General features: G+C 36.8%; 1 protein-coding gene across 2 annotated transcripts in view; it reads right to left on the bottom strand.

The window, feature by feature from the left end:
- The window catches only part of LOC109113084 (protein kinase C epsilon type-like), a 90,175-nt gene that overhangs the window by 14,884 nt on the left and 54,305 nt on the right, over positions 1-20,986 (bottom strand). For both annotated transcript variants that reach the window (XM_042768516.1, XM_042768517.1), the window contains exon 11: positions 2,722-2,876. In XM_042768516.1, the coding sequence (XP_042624450.1) occupies positions 2,722-2,876 (155 nt within the window). The remainder of the gene's footprint in view (positions 1-2,721; positions 2,877-20,986) is intronic.

Raw genomic sequence — 20,986 nt, 5'->3', positions numbered from 1 at the left:
ACTTACCAAAACCTAAACTTTTCAACAGTCTTGTATATAAATAAATTATAAGTAACATGCAAAATTTCAAACCATTGCTTTGGCCAATTGAAATTATAAGAAACAAACTTAAATCAATTTAATAACTGTCTAAAAAAGTGACCACTTGCTCTAACCTGTGCCATAAGCACTGTAATTTGAGTTAAAAACTTGAGGTAAAATCTTGTCAGTGTGCTTTTATTGTATCCCATTTTTTTTATCCAACAGCTACAGCAAAAAAAAGAAAAAAAAAAAGATGAAATTCAAATTTTAATTTGAGGAAAAAATTCACTCTGCCCTATACACAATATTGAATAAGTTTCCGTATAACATGTATTCAGACAGAGAGACAGATGAGTGAAATGTTTTTATGTCCCTAGTGGGAAATTGGTCTCCAGGACACCATATTATTTTGCGAAACCCATCTCCTGTATGGAGTACCTGCACAATTTATGCTTCCTTTGTTTTTTCCTGTGCTGGGCCAGAGCAGAGCCAGATTAGTTGGGTCTTCTGATCAATCAATCTTCCAGCACGTTTTGCATGAAATGACCTTCAGTGATGGCAGAGCACTAGTTCAGTGTGTCATGGTCTGGTCCTCACCATCATGTAATCGACAGAACTGGCGCCAGAGCTGAATTTGAGGTGTGTAACTGGAAGTCCATGTGTGTGTGTGTGCTGTTATTCTTATAACACACAATAAGCCATTCATAATGACCAAATCACATCCTGTCCACTTTCTTGCCAAAGGAACGTCATGTCAGGAGTCGCAACCATAAACAAGGGGTCAGACGACTGTGAGGTGGGTAAGAGACATGAATGGATGTCATGGCAGTCGTCCAACACACTGTGTTCTTAAATAGATCCTGCTCATGCAGTTTATTTTTCAAGGAGATACACTAAATAAGATAAGAAATGACCATAAGAAAAAAAAAAAACTTTTGGCAATTTTGACAAGCTCTGTGTTGTAATTCACATTTTGGTTTCTAGTGCCTTGCAATTCAAATAAAGTTAATGTCACCAATGGTTTCTTTTTGTTGAAAATACCAAAAACTTGATGAAGGAGTCTCTAGAGTAGCTAACAGCAGAGATTATTGTTAATTTTAAAAGGGAAAAACAATAAATAACATGTAATTAGAACAACTGTCTCTGCTTGACCTATTCGCCTTAAGTGTCCTACTTTCATAAGAAGCCCCATTTCCCTTCAGTCTCTGAAAATCTGGGTTCAGGAAGGCCTGTTCAGGGAGGAAGTGGATTTAATTCAATACAACATTAAACTCCAAATGAGATTCTTCCTGTCCGAGACCAGAAAGAGCTCAGGATCAGGCCGAGAATGGGTGGGTGAGGAAACTCACAGGTCGCTGGGTTCAATGAGGCCCAGAGGGGCAACGGGAAGAAGAGGTCATGATGACTTGTGCTCTCAGAATTATGCGGCATTATTCTGTTGAACCAACTGCAAAGTGACAAGCTGAACTTGTTAAATGACAAATAAATCTGTATTACATTTGTCATTTACATGGCATATTCAACTTGTTATTTTGTAGTCATACCGTCCGAAAATATCTTAGGTTTGCATGTAGTTTACATGCACCTTTATTTTGAAGTGCTGGCATCAAGCATGTAATTTTATAGCAGAATGACAAATGAGTCTGTTCTTCAGATTCATTTGTCATTTTACAGATTCAACTTGTAATTTTCTTGTCATACTGTCCAAAAACATAACAGGTTTGCACGTTGTTTATATTCAGAGGTATTTTGAAGTTTTGGCATCATACAAACAATTTCATACTGGAATGACAAATGAATCTGTATTACAAATTCCAAAAGCATCATAGGTTTGCATGTTGTTTATGTGCAGCTTTACATTGTAGTGTTGGCATCATGCATATGATTTTACAATGACATCTGTATTACAATCTGTATAACAGATTCCGTTCTCATGTGCAGTGTTATTTTGTATTGTTGATGTCATGCATGCAATTTCACTGTAAAATGTCATATGACGCCAGCACTAAAGAATAACGCTGCATAAACAACATGCAAACTTGTGATATTTTTGGACAGTTAAGATGGATTCCACATTAAAAAAAAAAAAAAAAACAGTGATAGATAAAAATGATCCCAAGGAAAGCCTGGCCATCCAGCCCCAGAAGCACTGCCCGTTGTGTGTGGTTAATGACACACAATTGAGAAGGTAAACAAACTGTCTGGGAACGAATAAATCACTGCACATAGCTCATCAAAGTAAACAACCTGAGGTAAACAAGGCAGACAAGGGCTCCTGTCTCCAGGCAAAATAGCTCCTAAAGATTCAGTGTACCATGCCAGAGCCAGTTCATGTGATACAGACTCCATTTGATTCGCTCCAGACCTAATCTGTTCAGGATTGCGTGACAGTCCTCTGAGAAAATAAATGATCTGGATTCCGGATTAAACTTGAGCAAACACTTGGAACGGATGGCTAATTTTCCATCCAAAAATGATCAGGCTAAAATTTCACTAAATTTGGATTGTATCTTTTGTGTGTTACAATGGTATTTTGGCTGAGGTGTTTCAAGACATTGCATTCTTTTGGCTGCTTAACAATGATGCTATGTCTATCAGTGAGACAAACAGAAGAAGTTTATGGTTTGGAACCAAACACTGCCTGAATGTTGTTTGACCTTTGTCCTTTTTCAGTGGTCAGTTGCCTAGCAATGAATTTACCTGTAAATGACCCCATTTTGGTGCAGGAACATGAGGGCTGAGGTCACCTCGGCAGCGTAAAACCGGGAACGAGCTTCATCGAATTTGCGTGAACGTTGGATCTGGAACATCAGGTCTCCGCCGTTCACATATTCCATGACGAAGAACAAACGGTCCTAAAGAGAAGAAACAGAGGAAACGGGTTCATTGCATAACTTTGCTAACAGTTTAATTCGAACAATGTCTCATTGTTCACAAGTAATCTTCTTTAAGCAAACATCACCGCACCCTGAAATCAAGGACTTCATTTGGTGTCTACATACAAGTAGGAATTGGAATTGCAAAGAATTTACAGATTCTTACAACTCTTGACATGGAGATTTGAGGGAGGTGTTTTGATGTTAGGCTGAGAAGTTAGACTGTTTCAAAAATCATGAGATGGAGATTTGTGGGTCTTTTTGACTGAATCATTACAAAGAAACATCTCAATAAAGTATAGAAAGTTTCGGCGAAAAAGAACCAGTTCGAAAGAATGATTTGTTTGCGAATCGGACATCACTCCAGACTGTTTGGCTAAGGCTATGGATTACAGGTAATAATGTTCTAAATAATGTTCAGCTTCTTGCACAGACCGCAAGAAAAAGCTTCATAAGACATCTATAATATGCTTTTTTTGACTCTTAACGTGCCGGTAGCTTTTGACCAGCACCAAATGAACAACAAATCACCAAAAATCCACCTAAAAACTCCACCAAAGAAAAACAGACACCTACATCTTTGATACAAAATGGATGGCCTGAGGGAGAGTAAATTAACAGGAATTTTTCATTTTTGGATGGACTATCCCTTTATAAGTCATTTGTTCCATTTACATTTTAATACAGCGATCCATCTGCAACTTTCAAGAACCTTTAACAGGACCATAAAAAGTAATAAAAATCATTAGTTTCCTTTTTTCAGTTCAGTTCGGTTTATTTGAAATCTGTTTCTTATTTTCATCCCTAAAGGGTTCAGACAGAGGGGAATGCACTTTCAAATGAAAATCATTTTTGAGAGATTATGAAATCCAACTATTAACTGCAACTGGGGTTAAAAGACAAGGCCGTAGAATAGAATATAAATGTTGGAAAGTTCAGAGTCAATGAGAGAAGACACAGCACGAGAAGCATCCAGCAGCCGTTTTCTGAAATCATGAACCCGTTGCCCTGCACGGCTGAATAGAATATATCTCATTATCTTCAGTGGGTCATGCACATCATTTCAAAGAATCAAGATGTTTATCAAACCCACACAAGCTTCTAGACCAGCTATGTGACTCCTGTCCTAGTCAGCAGACATAAAGATCAGCTCAGGAAATATGCTGAATGTAAACACACATACACGTTCATTTGGCTGTAAGGAGAACCCGATTTGCAGCTTTCTGCAAAAACGAACTTAACAGTAGAAAAGGATGCATCAAAGAATTGCCACCTGAACAATTACAAAAGACGTCTCTGAAAACAAGAGAAAACCCCCAGAATAAACACAGGAGGATATTTCGGATGCAATGTGAGGGAGTTCATTGAGTTCATAGTGCTTTTTTGTGTGTGCATATTTTGCATGTTGCAGGTCAGAAGATTCAGTCATTAAAAAAGGCTTTGGGTTGTGGAGAATATTTCCTTTAATATTCAGTCAGTCTCATTCCATATTCATTGCTACCTGTTTCTTCCCTCAGAATTTAGACAAGAATGATCAGGAGTGATGTGCAGGTGACATTTTCAGCCATTACAGGCCTCATACAACTCCCTCACTTTAGTGATATGAATAATATGCTGATCATGATTTCATTGTAATCTTATGTCTCATGTAATTGTGGGCCAATCTGCCCTGCTTGTCCTTTTGCTATGAAAGCGAGTTTAAACAGGATGCTGAAATAGTTTGTTTAAAATGTGCCCAGAGTCACAGCAAAGGCCCACCCAATCAAATGCCAATAAACATTTCCTGCCTCTAATTAGAAATGTACAGATACTGGCGTCCCCGCGCCGTGCAAGAGAAAAGGCCCGATCGACAGATAACTACCAAGACCCAACAAGCAGGTCTAACAGAGTGTATCAGCTGGCCATCATCTGTGCAACATATGAATGAGTGTTAAAATACAACTTACACTGCACTTTACTCAGATTTTTGCCCCGATTTACAGTCTGGACAAGTTGACGCTAGTTGCCGAGCCAGTCTCCAGATCTGAGTTGGCAGATCTCATAGAAAATCACGTAGTGTATAATGGTCACAGACTCTGATTTTTAGCTTCAAATTTTGATTCCATCCAGTCTGAGGATATCAGAAAAGTCTAATATTTTGAACTGATTTTAGAACACACATTGTTTTCATTTTTCACGTGTCTCCTAGCAAAAACGCATGTGTTTCTGCTAGAGGTTAATAGCTGCGTCCCAAATGACGCACTATACACTATACACTCATACACTATGTACTTATGCACTCAACCATGTAGTGTATGAATTATATAAGGTTATTTTGTCATTCATAATCAGAGTCTGATAGCCCCTCCCCCTTGCTACGTAATTAAAGCTGCGACAGATGAGTGCATAAAGTGTCCAACATTCCACACGTTTTTTCGGTTATTTAAGTGCATCATCTGGGTATTTAAAGTGCTCTTTTTCTTTTTGGAATTTTCAGTGTGAATGCACTACTCACACACTATTTATAATACAAAGCGTCATAGAATAGTGCATAAGTATGCGATCTGGGACGCACCTCTTGTGTTTGGAACAACTTGAAAGTCAGACTTTAAAAGTAGTGTTGTGTATTTCAGCCAGGGATAGTTCACCTAAAAATAAAAATTACCCCATTACTCACTGGCCCTCATTTATAAACTAAATGCATCACTTAATTTCAGAAGGCCTTAATCATCTGCTGAAACGCCACTCTCTTTTGAATGTTCAGAAGGCCTTTATTAACACCAATTAAATTCAGAAGTACTAGTTTATAAACTAAATGCATCACTTCATTTCAGAAGGCCTTTATTAACCCCCAGGAGAGTGTGGAGTACTTTTTATGATGGATAGATGCACTTTTCTGGGCTTCAAAATCTCTGATTGTATAAATCTGAAAGAAGAAAGTGATTTACACCTAGCATAGCTTGAGGGTGAGTGCCCCGTCCACACGGAGACGCGTTTCTGTGAATACGCAAAAAAAATTTTATCGGATAGGCGTTTCGTCCACACGGATCCAGCGTTTTCGTAAGGCGAAACCGCTATTTTTTGAAACCGGGTCCCAAAGTGGATAAATTTGAAGACACCGTCTTTGCGTTTTCGTCTGGACGGCTAATCCGTATATTTTCTGAAACGATGACGTCATCAGCCCACGTCTCCCCCCTAGTCAGACACCTCTACATCACGTAACAGCAACAAAAACATGAACAAACACTGAATGATTGTCTTTTTATTAACTAACATTAACACAGATTAATAAATGTATTGTTCCATGTTCGTTTGTGTACCACGCGCAAGGTTTATGAGCATAGTCCATGTCTTCATCTCCGTTTTTAGTGTCACTCTCTCTGTGGCAGAATTACAGCGCCACATGCTGGTCTGGCATGTATACTACATCATTTTGCGGTTTCGTGTGGACGCGGATATTTCTTGAGACGAGGAAAAAAATAAATAAAGGGAAAATAATAACATCCACAAAAAACTCCACACTAAGTCTGATTGTATAAATCTGAAAGAAGAAAGTGATTTACACCTAGCATAGCTTGAGGGTGAGTAAATCATGGGGTAATTATCCCTTTAACAAAAACATGCACAAAAAACACTCTATAAAATAACATTCTTTTACAGGTTAAGAAAAAATAAATTCTAAGATGTAAAAGTGTATGACCTAAAGGAAAGGAGTGCAAACAGCGAGCTTTCTTCTGTTAACTGCTGTTGGCTGAAGTTGTGCCCCACTTTTCTTCATGGTAATTGTTGTTCCCCACAGTGAGATTACCACACTACGCACTAGCTTAACAAATGACCAGCTTTGTTAGGCTGATAGCAACAGGAAATAATTATAATTTTAGTACAGAGTGTATTGTGTGTGTGGCCCTGGACATTAATCAAGAATGTTTATCCTAGTCCTAGCTTATAAGAACCAAGCACAGTGGGTCCAGAAGTCTAAGACTACTAATGAAATTGTTTCTATTTTGCTTGCTTTTATAATTTCATAAAACATTTTTCAACATAAAACTCAACCTAAAATTCTAATTATTTCCTTCTTATTACTGTTTTAAATGCATCAAAATCCTAAATCCAAAATATCCATGCTTGATTCCAGTTTAATTAATTCACTACAGACAGACATAGTATCATATACTCTACACCAGTGGTTCTCAACCACATTCCTGGAGGACCCACAACACTGCACATTTTGCATGTCTCCTTAATCAAACACACCTGATTCAGGTCACCTGCTCATTAGTAGAGACTCACAGACTTGAAATGGGTGTGTCAGGCAAAGGACACATGCAAAATGTGCAGTGTTGGGGGTCCTCCAGGAATGTGGTTGAGAACCACTGCTCTACACTACCAAATATTTTTTTTTATTGTTTACAGTAAAAAAAAAAATTCAGCATCATTACTCCAGTCTTCAGGGTCATTCTAATATTCTGATTTGCTGCTCAATTGTTATCAATTATTATTGGTGCTCAATTATTTAAAAAATTGCCACAAAATAGCACAACTGTTTTCACCATTTATAATAATGCAAAATAATTCTTGAGCATCAAATCCGCATATTAGAATGATTTCTGAAGGATTATGTGACACTGAAGATTGGAGTAATGATGCTGAAAATTCTGCTTTGACATTACAGGAATAAATTAAAATATATTAACTGTAATAATATTTCACAGTATTGTTTTTTTTCTGCATTTTTGATCAAATAAAAGACTTTTTTCAAAAAAAACATAAAAAAAAAAAAAATCATAATTATTACAAACTTTTGCCCAGTAGTGTGGCTGCACAGGAGGTCAGATAACCTTCACTCGGCTTGACTTAATCCACATAGGATACAAATTCACATAATGTGTGCACTGTATTTATTGAGAGGAATAATCCTAGTACATGCATTATATAATAATAATGTAATGTGAAAACAGTGTAACAACATTTTTTGAATGGAAAGGACCCTCATTGTGTTTGTTCTAAGGGCCTTTTCTATACAAACACAGTCATTTTCTCTCTCTTTGATGCTTGAGGTTCAGGTGAAGGTGAATGCCAGGCACTGTGAGCTGTATCAGAGACTCAGATGATGAAAGCTGAGGCACTGTGTTTCTAAAGCAAAGGTTTCATTCAGAACAAACAGCCCTCCCTCCAGCCCTTTACATCAGTAACTATGATCCAAAATTCAGATATAAAATAACTAAAAAATTAACAAAAAAAGGCCCAGATACAGAAAATACTCCATTGGGATTTCCATTTTTATTTATTTATTTGAGCAGAAATACAGTAAAAACAGTAATATTGCAAAAAGGATTACAATCTAAAATAACTATTTTCTATTTGAATATATGGTAACACTTTATTTTAAGGTGTCCTTGTTACACGTTACATGTACTTACTATTATAATAACAATTAATTATGCATGATTAAGTGCAAGTAACCCTAATCCTAACTCTAACCAAACAGTAAGTACATGTAGTTAATTAATATTACTCATTACTCATTACTTATGTACACTGTAACAAGGACATCTTAAAATAAAGTGTAACCAAATTTTAAAATGTAATTTATTCCTGTGATGCAAAGCTGAATTTTCAGCATCAATCTTCCAGTCTTCAGTGTCACATGATCCTTCAGAAATCATTCTAATATGCTGATTTGCTGCTCAAGACACATTTCTGTTTATGATCAATGTTGAATATATTTGTGCTGCTTAATATGTTTGTGGAAATGGTGATAGATTTTTCAGGATTCTTTGATGAACTGAAAAATCTAAAGAACAGCATTAATTTGAAATATATATTATTACCGAATCATATCATACCGAATAAAAGTTTTAATTTCCTTCAAAAAATAAAATAAAATAAAATAAATAAATCAATCAAATGTCTATGAATGTTGTTGAATGTGTCGCTAAAATTTACATTTTCTTGAATAAAATTAAAACACGCCCAAATAACTCAGAAAACCTAAAACTGTGATTGTATTCAAATCTGGGACAGTACCTGATCTAACGTAGAAGCTGAATGATGATTTAAATGCATTATTTACAATTACTTTAGCATTTGATCTTGATTTTAGTTTTAGCTCAAAGCAATAATTTCACATTTATCTCCCAAAAATTATGTCTTAAAAAATGCCCCTGGAAATGAAATACGGGTGTAAAATATCGGCCCTTAACAATAAATTCAATTTATAACATAGAGTAGTACTGTGGCTTGGATCAATATCTCCATCATTCACAGCTGGCAAAACTTCAGAGTGCAATAAGTATTGCAGCAAATGACAGAAATATAATACACACATTTGTCATTGGAAACTGACAAATAGAGTCAGTCTACTGTAGACCATGCCGAATAGACTTTACACACACTGCTACCAGTGACTCCTCTGGCCAAGAAGCTGTCGCTCTTCATTTCATGATGCTTGTCATTGCAGCAGGAATGTCTCTCTCAGAACAACACACTCTTTCCACAGCTTATTTGCAGAAGCCCTGTTGCTCTCTCTCTTTGTCCATCATAATGTTTTTAATTGGCTAATTTGGATGCTTTTTCAGGTTTGAGCATGTCACTATGTTTCACAAAAAATGCTGTGTTTGAGAACACTCAGTTCTGTGAGGAACTGTAGAAAAGCTTATTAAGCTCAGTGTAGCGGATGGGGCATGAAAAAACACACCGCTGGGTTAAAGGTGCCATGTGTAAAAATTGAGGTAAAAATATCCAAAAAATGACCTACACGCATCAAAAGAATGAGAAGAAATAAGGGCGATGATGTCATTAAAAAAAATGTCAAGTTATAGTGCTGCAGAGATATCAACCTTAATTAGCATTAGCATTACTAGCCACGGCCCGACAGGTGTCGTAATACTAGTTTCGGCCATGGGAGGCAGTATGCGGGCAACATAACCACCAGCCAACCTGCAATACACGAATAACTCGCACGGCTTGTGGGCGTACTTGAACCTGATGTCAATCATGTAGAAAGTACAGCCCACTACTTCATTTCAGTTCAGGGAAGAGAGAGAAAGGATGTCTCAAGCCCTTCGCAAGAGACACCTACCACCACCACCCGCTACAGGGAAACAACCACGCTCGGAATCACAAATCAAATCCGATAAGAAAAGGAGCCGAAACAGAGTAAACATCGGCACTGCTTTCCATCGCTGGAGACAACTGATGGACTTGAAAGAAATGAGATTCGACTCCGAACTTGCAACATTTCTTTTGGATTGGTAAGTAAGATGCTCTTAGTATTTCGCTAGAAGTTTGTTTTATATGTTTGCGTATTTTTTTCGGGAAGTTATATAACATAGAAATGTATCGAAGGCTGTTCGATAAACGTGCTAATGTTAGGGATGGCTAACCGTAGCTGCGTTTGATAATTAGCTAGCTATAACTTACCCACAGATCCGATCCGGTTTTCACCTGTTATCTACCAAAGCCCGTCTCTACCAAGCTGATGCTAAAATGTAACATTACCTAAGAAGCTTGAAATGTCTTCGATGATAATGAACCCGAGAGAGAGAGAGAGAGGGAGAGAGAGAGGGAGAACGCCCGGCCGCGCGCGCACTCACTCACTATATTCAGAGCGGTCAAGTTTTTGCTAATGAAAATCAAACTTGATATATGCTGCTAAGATTAGCATCAGGCGGGCAGCATACATAACACTCTAAATAGATGTTGTCCCTATTTTCACTTGTATATGTGCAGCTAAGAATACTTTATAATCATTAACTAAATTGATGTGTGGCGTGAAAGCGTGTTAAAAGAGTCAATTGCGTGTGTCTCACGGTGAATGCTTGAGAGTTGGTAGATCTGGTTACATTGGTTGGCGCTAGCTTGGTCAACATCAGCTGTCTGATGTTGACCAATGATGTTGACAGAATGCTGTGTGTCAAATTAATTTAATTCAAATAATGTGTATATACAACTCAAAATGTAATATGAACAAAACGAATATGAACATATTCACTGGTAAAGGTGAAGGGGAGTAGCTTGAAGATGTCATGTTTCAAAATCACTTGACATCACCCAACGTTCCTCTGGACGCAAAACGTCCTCTTAGGCTTTGGCTATGGCTCTAGGGTTGTTGTGAAGGTAGGGGCGGAGCATAGAGAATATGCCGTTTCTCATTTGTTACTCTAGAGTAGACCAATTCACTTTATTGAGGCATACTGCCCCCATCTGGTATGGAATGTGGAGTATGACTTGATTTTTTTGCCAGACATGACACATGGCACCTTTAACGGCATGAGGTATTCTGGTGCCTGTACATTAATGCAACCTGATGCTACACAAATATGATAACAACAGGATATTTATACACCTATTGTACTGGACATGTTTGATATAATAAGAACTTGTAAAAATAAACAATAGAATTTATTGAAAGTTCAACCATCTATATGCCTTTGCGTTACACTGCAGGACGCAAATAAAGAAGATGTAAACCGATGCACATAAACATAACCTAAATCCACACAAGGAGGTAAACACACATGCTTGAGGAAATGTCTTTTTCCTGTTGTGGTGCCCGGCTTTGTGTCTGACAGGATTAAAGTGAGCCACCTTCCTGTAATAGCCGATAAGAACAATTTACAATAATCCAAAGGGAGAAAAATGGATTTATGTCTATAGATTTCTTTGAGGTATATTTAAAAGCAGTATATTTTAGAACTATTTGGATTCAAATGCCCCCCATAGTCTGAAACAATATTCAATCTTCATTTCCTTCAGTATGTCTGATATAACTGAGGCAAAACTGATTTTATAAACAGAAATTGGGAGTGATGATATATTAACAACAATTCATTGTCTGACTCCAGAAATCCCAAGAACGTTTAAAAAAAATGTTTTTTGTGGAAACATTAATGTTCTTAGATTTGTGAAGTAAAAATATTAGCTATACTATTACTAGTGTTACTATTTTCAATGAAAACATTTAAATATAATTTACATAATATACATTTAAACTACTCAGAACTAAACTTAACAGAATAGTTGATTCAGTAACCAATCAGGAGCTTGCTCTAGTAGTGACGCGATTACGATGTAGCAAGCGGAGGCAAAATCCGAAACAATGGAGGAATTATATTTTATGTTTAACCACAAAAGAGACATCAGAGCCAGCAGCAAATGTCAGAAGGACTAGCCGTGTCGAGACTGCTCTCGGCGGATACATGAGCACCGAGCTCCCGCTGATCTTGCGGAGCTGATCTACGAAATCGGCGAAACACATTTTTAAATAGGCGGTCTTTATAAATAAACCGCATATTTGAGTTTAAAACAGCTACATTCTCGCCTGAAATCTTTTTAAACCTACATTTCATGACACGATAACAGTAATATTTTGAAAATTATCCGAATAAATAGTGGTTGAAATCACAATGCTGCATGAACTCAGCTGGCAGAAGCCCCTCCCATGACGCGAATTCGCGTCTGTTGTGAAGTGAGTTTCAAGCGCGAATGAAACGAGTAAACTCAAAATGTTCAAGCGTCCAACTACGCGTGAATGGCACGATTTATTTGCGCAAGTCGCGAGTTATGTTCTGCAGTGAACGCCCCGTCAGCCTCAGACGTCACACCCACAGACCGTTGGCTGAACGTCTGATGCATACACCACATAAAACTGGAAACACTTTGGGAGTTTTGAAGTCGTCATCGGATTGGTTGAATTATACAGGATTTCTGGGAGACTTGTGTGTCACATTCTTTAACTTTCTGCCTAGAAACAAATATTGCATTGACGCCAAACCCCCTCATGTTAGAAGAAAGCCTTCGTGTTTACAACTGTGATAATGAGCACTAATCAGGATCAACTAAACACTGGATTTTTATAAGTATGTTAAATATTTAAAGTTTGCAGCACAGAATCTTTTAAATACGTCCAAGAGTTTAACACACGGTCTGTTATTGTGGGGACATTTCCATGCCCCTAAACATGACGTGGCACAAAATGAATTCAGATAGTCTGAATTACCTGCCACTCAAAACTACACACTATGTACTCTTTATAGTAAAAGTGGCCAAGGTTCCCAGACCTTCTGCAGTTAGTCTGAAGGTCTGGCTACGCGAGACTACATACAATGTACTCTTTATAGTAATTAAAGCAACTGGGTTATAACTAGATACTAACACTGGACCTATAAACCTAACCTTAGAGTGATAGTAAAGGGATTTACCTCTGATTTTTACCTCTGATTTTCACCAATGTCCAAACTGTCCTGAGTGCGTCATAGCGTGTTCTTCTCAACAGAAGGTGCCTGACATGTCTTCTTCTTCTTCTTGCCTTACGGCAGATCACAGACTTATAAGTGCATTACCGCCATTTAACTCTCAAATGGATCAAATGGAAAAGGCAAAAGACCTTAACTCGCTAGAGTGTGAAACTGAGAAAAATGACTTTAAAGTTTTTTACTTGTCCAGCCAAATTAATTATAGGTAGGACACTGGAAATTTAACAATTAGATGTTTCAGCAATGAAAATTATCTACATTAAAATATTGTGAGATCAAACTAGATTTTTACACCTATTTTGAAGTTAATGTACTCTGCCTTTGCATTGTCTGCAAAACGTGAGAAGTCACATCAAGGCAAAAGGAAGTAACTTCCATATTATCAATATTTGGTTGCTAATTACCATTTACAAAATCGCTATAGTAACACCTGTAGAAAATCTAGTGATCAGGGGGTGTCTCATATAGGCTATTGCATAGTAATTCTGACTGTATTCATTTTTTTTTTACCGTAACAAGCAGACTAGTAGTTAAACATGCGAGTGGATACAGTGGATACCAATTTATTTGCTATATAATTTATTTCCTAAACTAAAAGAACGACTTGTGGATTACGTCAGCAAGCAGGAATAATGCTCAGAATGCTTGTGGATTAAACATCTCCAATGACGTTCATCGCCATGGATTGATTTGATCTGAAATTCTATCTCATTGAATCTGCATTACAAAAATAAAAAAAAAAAAAATCTTTAAGGATATTAACGATTACGTATTGCTGCCAAGGTATCTAGTCTTTACAGTGCTTTGTTATATGGAGCTGTTTGGAAGATCGCAATCTATCTATTTGTTTGTCTACACCGCAATTAAAATGCGGCAGACTTTAATGGACAGCTAAAAGAAGGCAGAACACCGTATAACTCCAAACCGGCACGTAACTTAATTTTGACGCACAGTTAAACAAAGGCAGGACGCCGTAACTCAATTTGAGCGTTCCAAACTAAGTGAAAGAGCCATAACTGGTGTTATACACTGTTCTGCCTTGGTTTCTCTGGGGCTTTTCAAAGTTATGGTTGAGACGACCCGTTATTTTCTCTGAAAAACAATGAAATTGACTCAAGATACTTATGCACATGATAAAGGATGTCTTGAATGTCCCCAAAATATCAATAACTAATTTTTGACAAAAATAAAAGTTACGGTCTTTTGCCTTTGCACGGCAGAATGGTCTACTTGAGAGATAGGTGGCGGTAATGCAAGTCTGAGATCCAACGTACAGCAAGAAAAAGAAGACAAAATAACACGCTATTGCACAGAAAAAAAATAAACTTAAAAAAGATAAAAAAAATTCTTAAATTTATTTCAAAAACAGATTTAAAAAACTCTTCACATCGATTGCTTTGTCTCTTCACAACCGATGTTTTACACATCAATGTATCACCACGAGTTGCAGTATTTCATTTGGTTTTGTTTGTGTATGTTTTTGGACTCCCAAAGCCGTGATTCCCATCCACTTTCATTATAAGACTGATAGACGGTAACGGTTTGAGTTCAAAAGCTTTGATTGTGTTCTACTGAAGAAACAAAGTCACCCACATCTTGGATGCCATGGGGGTAAGCAGATAAACATCAAATTTCCATTTTTGGGTGAACTATCCTTTTAACCTATAAGGTTATCATTTATTACCCAGTACTTTCTTAGTTAAGTACACTGTGCACTAAAGTGCAATTACTGTAAAATCAAGTGCAACCAAAGTATAAAAATAAGAATGATATCAAAAGTAATTACTAGTAATATGCAATTAGTAATATGCATTTTGTAGAAGTTTACCCAGGATGGGCCATCTTAAGTTTACCCAGAAGTCATCTTGGCCCCTAAATAATGTTGCATTTATAGTGCTATGACAATTAAATGAGCAAATGTTGCTAATAACACACTGGCTGATGCGTCATCATCCTGCACATGATAAACTTATAGTTTATATGTTACAATTTAAAAGTACTGTAAATGCACACTGTTCTTAAGAGAAGCAATTTCCCAAATCTTACCCTGCTAATTTTTATTTATTAATTTATTTTTTGATCACACTAATACTGCAACTGCAAAATCAAATCAAAATCTGTGATCATATACAAACCACATTCACTGCAAACTACTTTTGTCAGTTTGTAAAGCTCTTAATGACAACTTAATAAAAACAGATCTCTCCATATATATATATATATATATATATGTATTTATTTATTTAAATCATCTAGGAAATCGGTCAAGTTTGATAAAAAAAATATATACACATGTGGTCTGGCATTGTCATGTTGGAAAATGCAAGGTCTTCCCTGAAAGAGACGACGTCTGGATGGGAGCATATGTTGTTCTAGAACTTGGATATACCTTTCAGCATTGATAGTGCCTTTGCAGATGTGTAAGCTGGCCATGTCACACGCACTCATGCAACCCCATACCATCAGAGATGCAGGCTTCTGAACTGAGCGCTGATAACAACTTGGGTTGTCCTTGTCCTCTTTAGTCCGGATGACATGGCGTCCCAGTTTTCCAAAAAGAACTTCAAATTTAGATTTGTCTGACCACAGAACAGTTTTCCACTTTACCACAGTCCATTTTAAATGAGCCTTGGCCCAGAGAAAACCCCTGCGCTTCTGGATCATGTTTAGATATGGCTTCTTTTTTGACCTATAGAGATTTAGCTGGCAACGGCGAGTGGCACGGTGGATTGTGTTCACCGACAATGTTTTCTGGAAGTATTCCTGAGCCCATGTTGTGATTTCCATTACAGTAGCATTCCTGTATGTGATGCAGTGCTGTCTAAGGGCCCGAAGATCACGGGCTTCCAGTATGGTTTTTCAGCCTTGACCCTTACGCACAGAGATTGTTCCAGATTCTCTGAATCTTTGGATGATATTATGCACTGTAGATGATGATAACTTCAAACTCTTTGCAATTTTTCTCTGAGAAACTCCTTTCTGATATTGCTCCACTATTTTTCGCCGCAGCATTGAGGGAATTGGTGATCCTCTGCCCATCTTGACCTCTGAGAGACACTGCCACTTTGAGAGGCTCTTTTTATACCCAATCATGTTGCCAATTGACCTAAGAAGTTGCAAATTGGTCCTCCAGCTGTTCCTTATATGTACATTAAACTTTTCCGGCCTCTTATTGCTACCTGTCCCAACTTTTTTGGAATGTGTAGCTCTCATGAAATCCAAAATAAGCCAATATTTGGCATGACATTTCAAAATGTCTCACTTTCAACATTTGATATGTTATCTATATTCTATTGTGAATAAAATATAAGTTTATGAGATTTGTAAATTATTCCATTCCTTTTTTACTCACAATTTGTACAGTGTCCCAACTTTTTTGGAATCAGGTTTGTAAAAGCTTTATTAAAAATTAGAAAAGCAGATGTTTGGGCTTGGCGGACTAGATCTGCTACGCTGCTGCTGCAGAGCAAGTAGACTTGCACATATCATAAAAATAAAAGGAAACATGCTACTGCTGCTAGAAAGAGAGGAAGATCCCCCTGTAGCAGATCTAGGCAGGTGGTGCTGGGGAGGCGGTGGGCTAGGAAGAGGATACATAATGTAATGTAATTCTTTCTTTCTTTCTATCTATCTATCTATCTATCTATGGTAATTATAATTAGAACCTGACTGGCTGGGAACGTGATTTTGAATGAACCAATTAGAGCGCCAATAGAGTTTCATGGCTGAACTACTCATTTATAAATCAAGACTATTCCATTAAGGCACTGGAAAGCAAACATGCTGGATTTGATCCATTAACAGAGTCACTTTGCACTTGTAAATGGAGAAAATTCTGTCATCATTTACTAAACCTCCACTTGTTCTGAATTTGTATGAGTTTCTTTCTTTCTTTTCTTTTCTTTTCTTTTCTTTTCTTTTCTTTTCTTTTCTTTTCTTTTCTTTTCTTTCTTTCTTTCTTTCTTTCTTTCTTTCTATTTTGAAGAATGCATGTAACCAAATAGTTGACAGTAGCCATTGACTTCCATAGTATTTTTTTTTTCTAAACTAGAAAATCAGTACAGTATCAATACATTCTTCAAAATATCTTCTTTTGTGCTCAACAGAAGAAAGAATCTCTTACGGGCTTGGAAGGACATGACGGAGAGTAAATGATGACAGAATTTTCGGTAACACTTTATTTTAAGGACCAGTTCTCGCTATTAATTAGTTTTTTATTAGCATGCATATTACTAGCATATTGCCTGTTTATTAGTACTTATAAAGCACATATTAATGCCTTATTCTGCATGACCATTATTTAGATCCCTTAATCTACCATGTACATAAATTTAAAGGGATCCTATTATGCGCTTTTACAAAGTCTTGATTTTGTTTTGGGGGTGTACTGGAACAGGCTATCACACTAAGTTGTTCGAAAAACACATTATTTTTCACATATTTTACATTATTACAACACCTCTCTCTCCAGTCTGGCATGAGTGTTCGAATAGTTCCTGTATCAAATGAAAGCCCACCTTCTGAAATACGAAATGTGCTGTGATTGGTTAGCTGGGCCAGTGTGTGTTGTGATTGACAGCACTCAGCGCCTTGTCAGGAAATGTCATGCCCCTTACCATAGCTGCCTGTTGGGAGCTTCAGTGCAAATATTGCATCAAAATCAAATCAATTTGAGCGCAATAACAGATTAAACCCGGATGATTGTAACCAATCTAAGTTTGTCTGCCTTGGGAAAACTAGCGCGTCTCTGACACAGTGATAACACTCGTTACCTTCTCTAGTGCAGCTCAACCAGGTCTCATCCCATTAGTCGATCTTTGTGATATCACAAATCCAGGAAAATATGCATTGTATTCCAAATGAGTCGTTCGTTGTAGTTTTTGAAAAGTGATTTCTGTTAAATAAAATATATCCTTTTGAATTGGACTTTGAGCTTTGTAACTTTGCAGATTTTTTTATTCTCAAACAGCAACATTACAGACTAACTAAAGTTTAAAAAGTGAAAAAGCATAATAGCACCCCTTTAACAACTAACTTACTAACTATTAATAAGCAGCAAATTAGGAGTTTGTTGAGGGAAAATTCTTAACTCTTAGTTAATAGTGAATATGTTTTTCCTATTCTAAAGTGTTACATAATTTGAATTTTTGGGTGAACTGTCCCTTCAAGGACTGCAACTCAAAGCATGCATTTGTGATACTGTATGTGTGGAGCGTGTGTATTCAGTGTCTTCTTCATTTGAAGTTCAGACAGGTATGGCTGCCTACACAGATGTCACAGCGCAATCTGACTGCAATTAATGGAGCGACTACAAAACATAAATGTAAGGGATCCTGGCCAAGACATCTGGGAATGCTTTAACCTCAAAGCCCTTAGTTAAGATGTTAAGTGTGGGAGTATAAACTAACCAGATTGGAACAAATGTTCATAAGAACTTTGAGAACATCATCCAAAAAAGGGGAAACATAATTTCACTATAAACAATCTTAGAATTTCTTTTGCTCCCTCTCTCACTGCCTGAAGTTTTTCAGCTCCATAAGTTTCCATATGTGCTTTGGCTGCTTGTATAATGTTATTTACATTGCTTAGCTGTATAATTAGGTGGATAAGAGCTGTACTGTGATCCTGAGGCTGATTGCTGTCTGAAAATCATGATAAAACTCTGGTCCATTAGCAGTGCACATTTTAGGAACAACCTTTCTGCTCATGTCATGCCTTAACTTTATAAATAAAGCACCTCCTCTGAAACATAAACATTTATGCTTTTGGCTGCCAATTTGAACCAAAAAGGTAGCTTGCATTAGCTTGCTTATTTTTTTCCGTAATGAAGAGCTTTCATGTATCCTGAACATTCATACATAATGTGCTTTGAAGGGGAAAGCCACATACTTCTACAAATCTAAAAAGAATAATAATAAAAAGAAAAACACAAAAAATAAAAAAAAGCATAACAAATCTTCATATGTTTTCATATCTCTGGAACACTTACTGTAAAATTAGTTTTGATAGTTATTAAGAACTTTCACAATAACTTTAATATAGTTATTTAAATCAATTTAGTTACACTTTGGGACTTTTTATTAGTGGAAGTAAAAAGGTGATTAAAATGGTGAAAAACACTTTCATTTATACAAATGTTTAACTAAAATTTATGGACACATTATATATAAACTTAATTTACACTACTTTTTATAGTTTTATTCATTAAGGATGCAATAAATTGATCAAGCATTTACAATGTTACAAAATAATTATATTTCAAACAATTGTTATTCTTCTGAACTTTCTATTATCAAAAAATCTTAAAATATTTTTAAAGAAATAAGACACAACACAACTGTTTTCAACATTGACAATAATCAGCATATTAGAATGATTTCTGAAGGATCATGTGACACGGAAGACTGGAGTAATGATGCTGAAAATACAACTTTGTGTCACAGGAATAAATTATATTTTAAAATATATTAAAATAGAAAACAGGTATTTTAAATTGTAGCAATATTTCACAATATAAGTGTTTTTACTATATTTTTGGTCAAATAAATGCAGCCTTTACGAGTCTTTGTTCAAAAACTTTTAAACAGTAGTATATAATTCTTATGTAAAGCACTGTGAATTAAATATGCTATAGAATTAAACTTGCTTTATATTACTAGTTATAGTTAGGTTTTTTTTTTTTTTTTTACTCTTTTACTTTGTTATATAATAGGGCCTTTCGCTCCGCTTTAGTTCCAGAACTAAATGTACAGTACTAAAGTACTGGGACGATTTTGCGCGAACTATTTCCCTGTACCATTTAAAGGGTTGCATTCGCACCGACAGAGTGTACTAGGAAGTGATGTACACCGGTCGACAGCGACGTCATTTGTGAGCGGTGTTCAACAACGAAAACAAAGAACAACCTTAACAACAGGACGATGGAGAACACAGTGATCGGAGCTGTGTTTGTGTTGTGTCTCGCAGGTTTCACAATAATGGACATGGAATATCGATGTATAAGTAAAGCGATTGAAAGAACAGAAAGGAGGACTTAGAATTTCCAACGACTTTAGAATCTGCCTGAACTTCAGAGTCCGTCCATCTATCGCTGTTCTCCATACTTGCGAAATAAGTTGACACAATGTTTACAGTATGTTACACTGCGTTTTAAATCATGGCGGGTGAGAGCGTTTTCGTACACGTCTGGCCAATCAATTTCTACTTATGTCACGGGTAGTACCAGTTGTACTGGTTAGACCCTGCTCCAGAGTAGGAGCTAATTTGGTTCTTGAAAAAGGCAGTTAAAATTGCACTCAGTTCCTGCGATACGAAAACGCCCAACTCTTCTACAATTAGTTCTGGTACTATGAAAAGGTTCCTGTGGTGCAAAAGGCCCTATACACATCAAATAATTATATTGAGCACTGGAAGCGATGGGTTAAAGAGTATCTATGGGGAAGGTCTATCAGAGGATTACATAAGTGGGGATCAGTGCAGGACCTCGGCTCTGCTGATGCTGTTTCTGAGGGTGAGGGGCAGAGCAAGTCCGGGCAAAAGCGTCCTCAGCAGTGCCTGATGGCAAATTAGGCATTGAGGGAACATGAAATTGAGCGAGGAATGGAGCATGTCAACAAGAGGTCAGCCTGCCATGCTACGTGTGAGGCAACAAAGAGCTGATGAGAGAAAACAAAAAAAAAACAAAAAATGAAAGAAAAAAAGAAGGGAACACACACCTGAATTCATTCAGTTCAAGATCTGATTAAACACAAAACACTGCAGACAAGTGTGTAATCTGTGTCCAAAACAAAATCTGCAGATAAATCAAATCTTTACTTAATCTGCGATCATTAGGCCTATAAATGTACACCTCTG

Source organism: Cyprinus carpio, chromosome A13, assembly GCF_018340385.1.
Source record: "Cyprinus carpio isolate SPL01 chromosome A13, ASM1834038v1, whole genome shotgun sequence".
Classification (NCBI taxonomy): Eukaryota; Metazoa; Chordata; class Actinopteri; order Cypriniformes; family Cyprinidae; genus Cyprinus; species Cyprinus carpio.
Note: the sequence above shows the minus strand (reverse complement) of the source record. Positions and strands in the feature narration are given on the sequence as shown.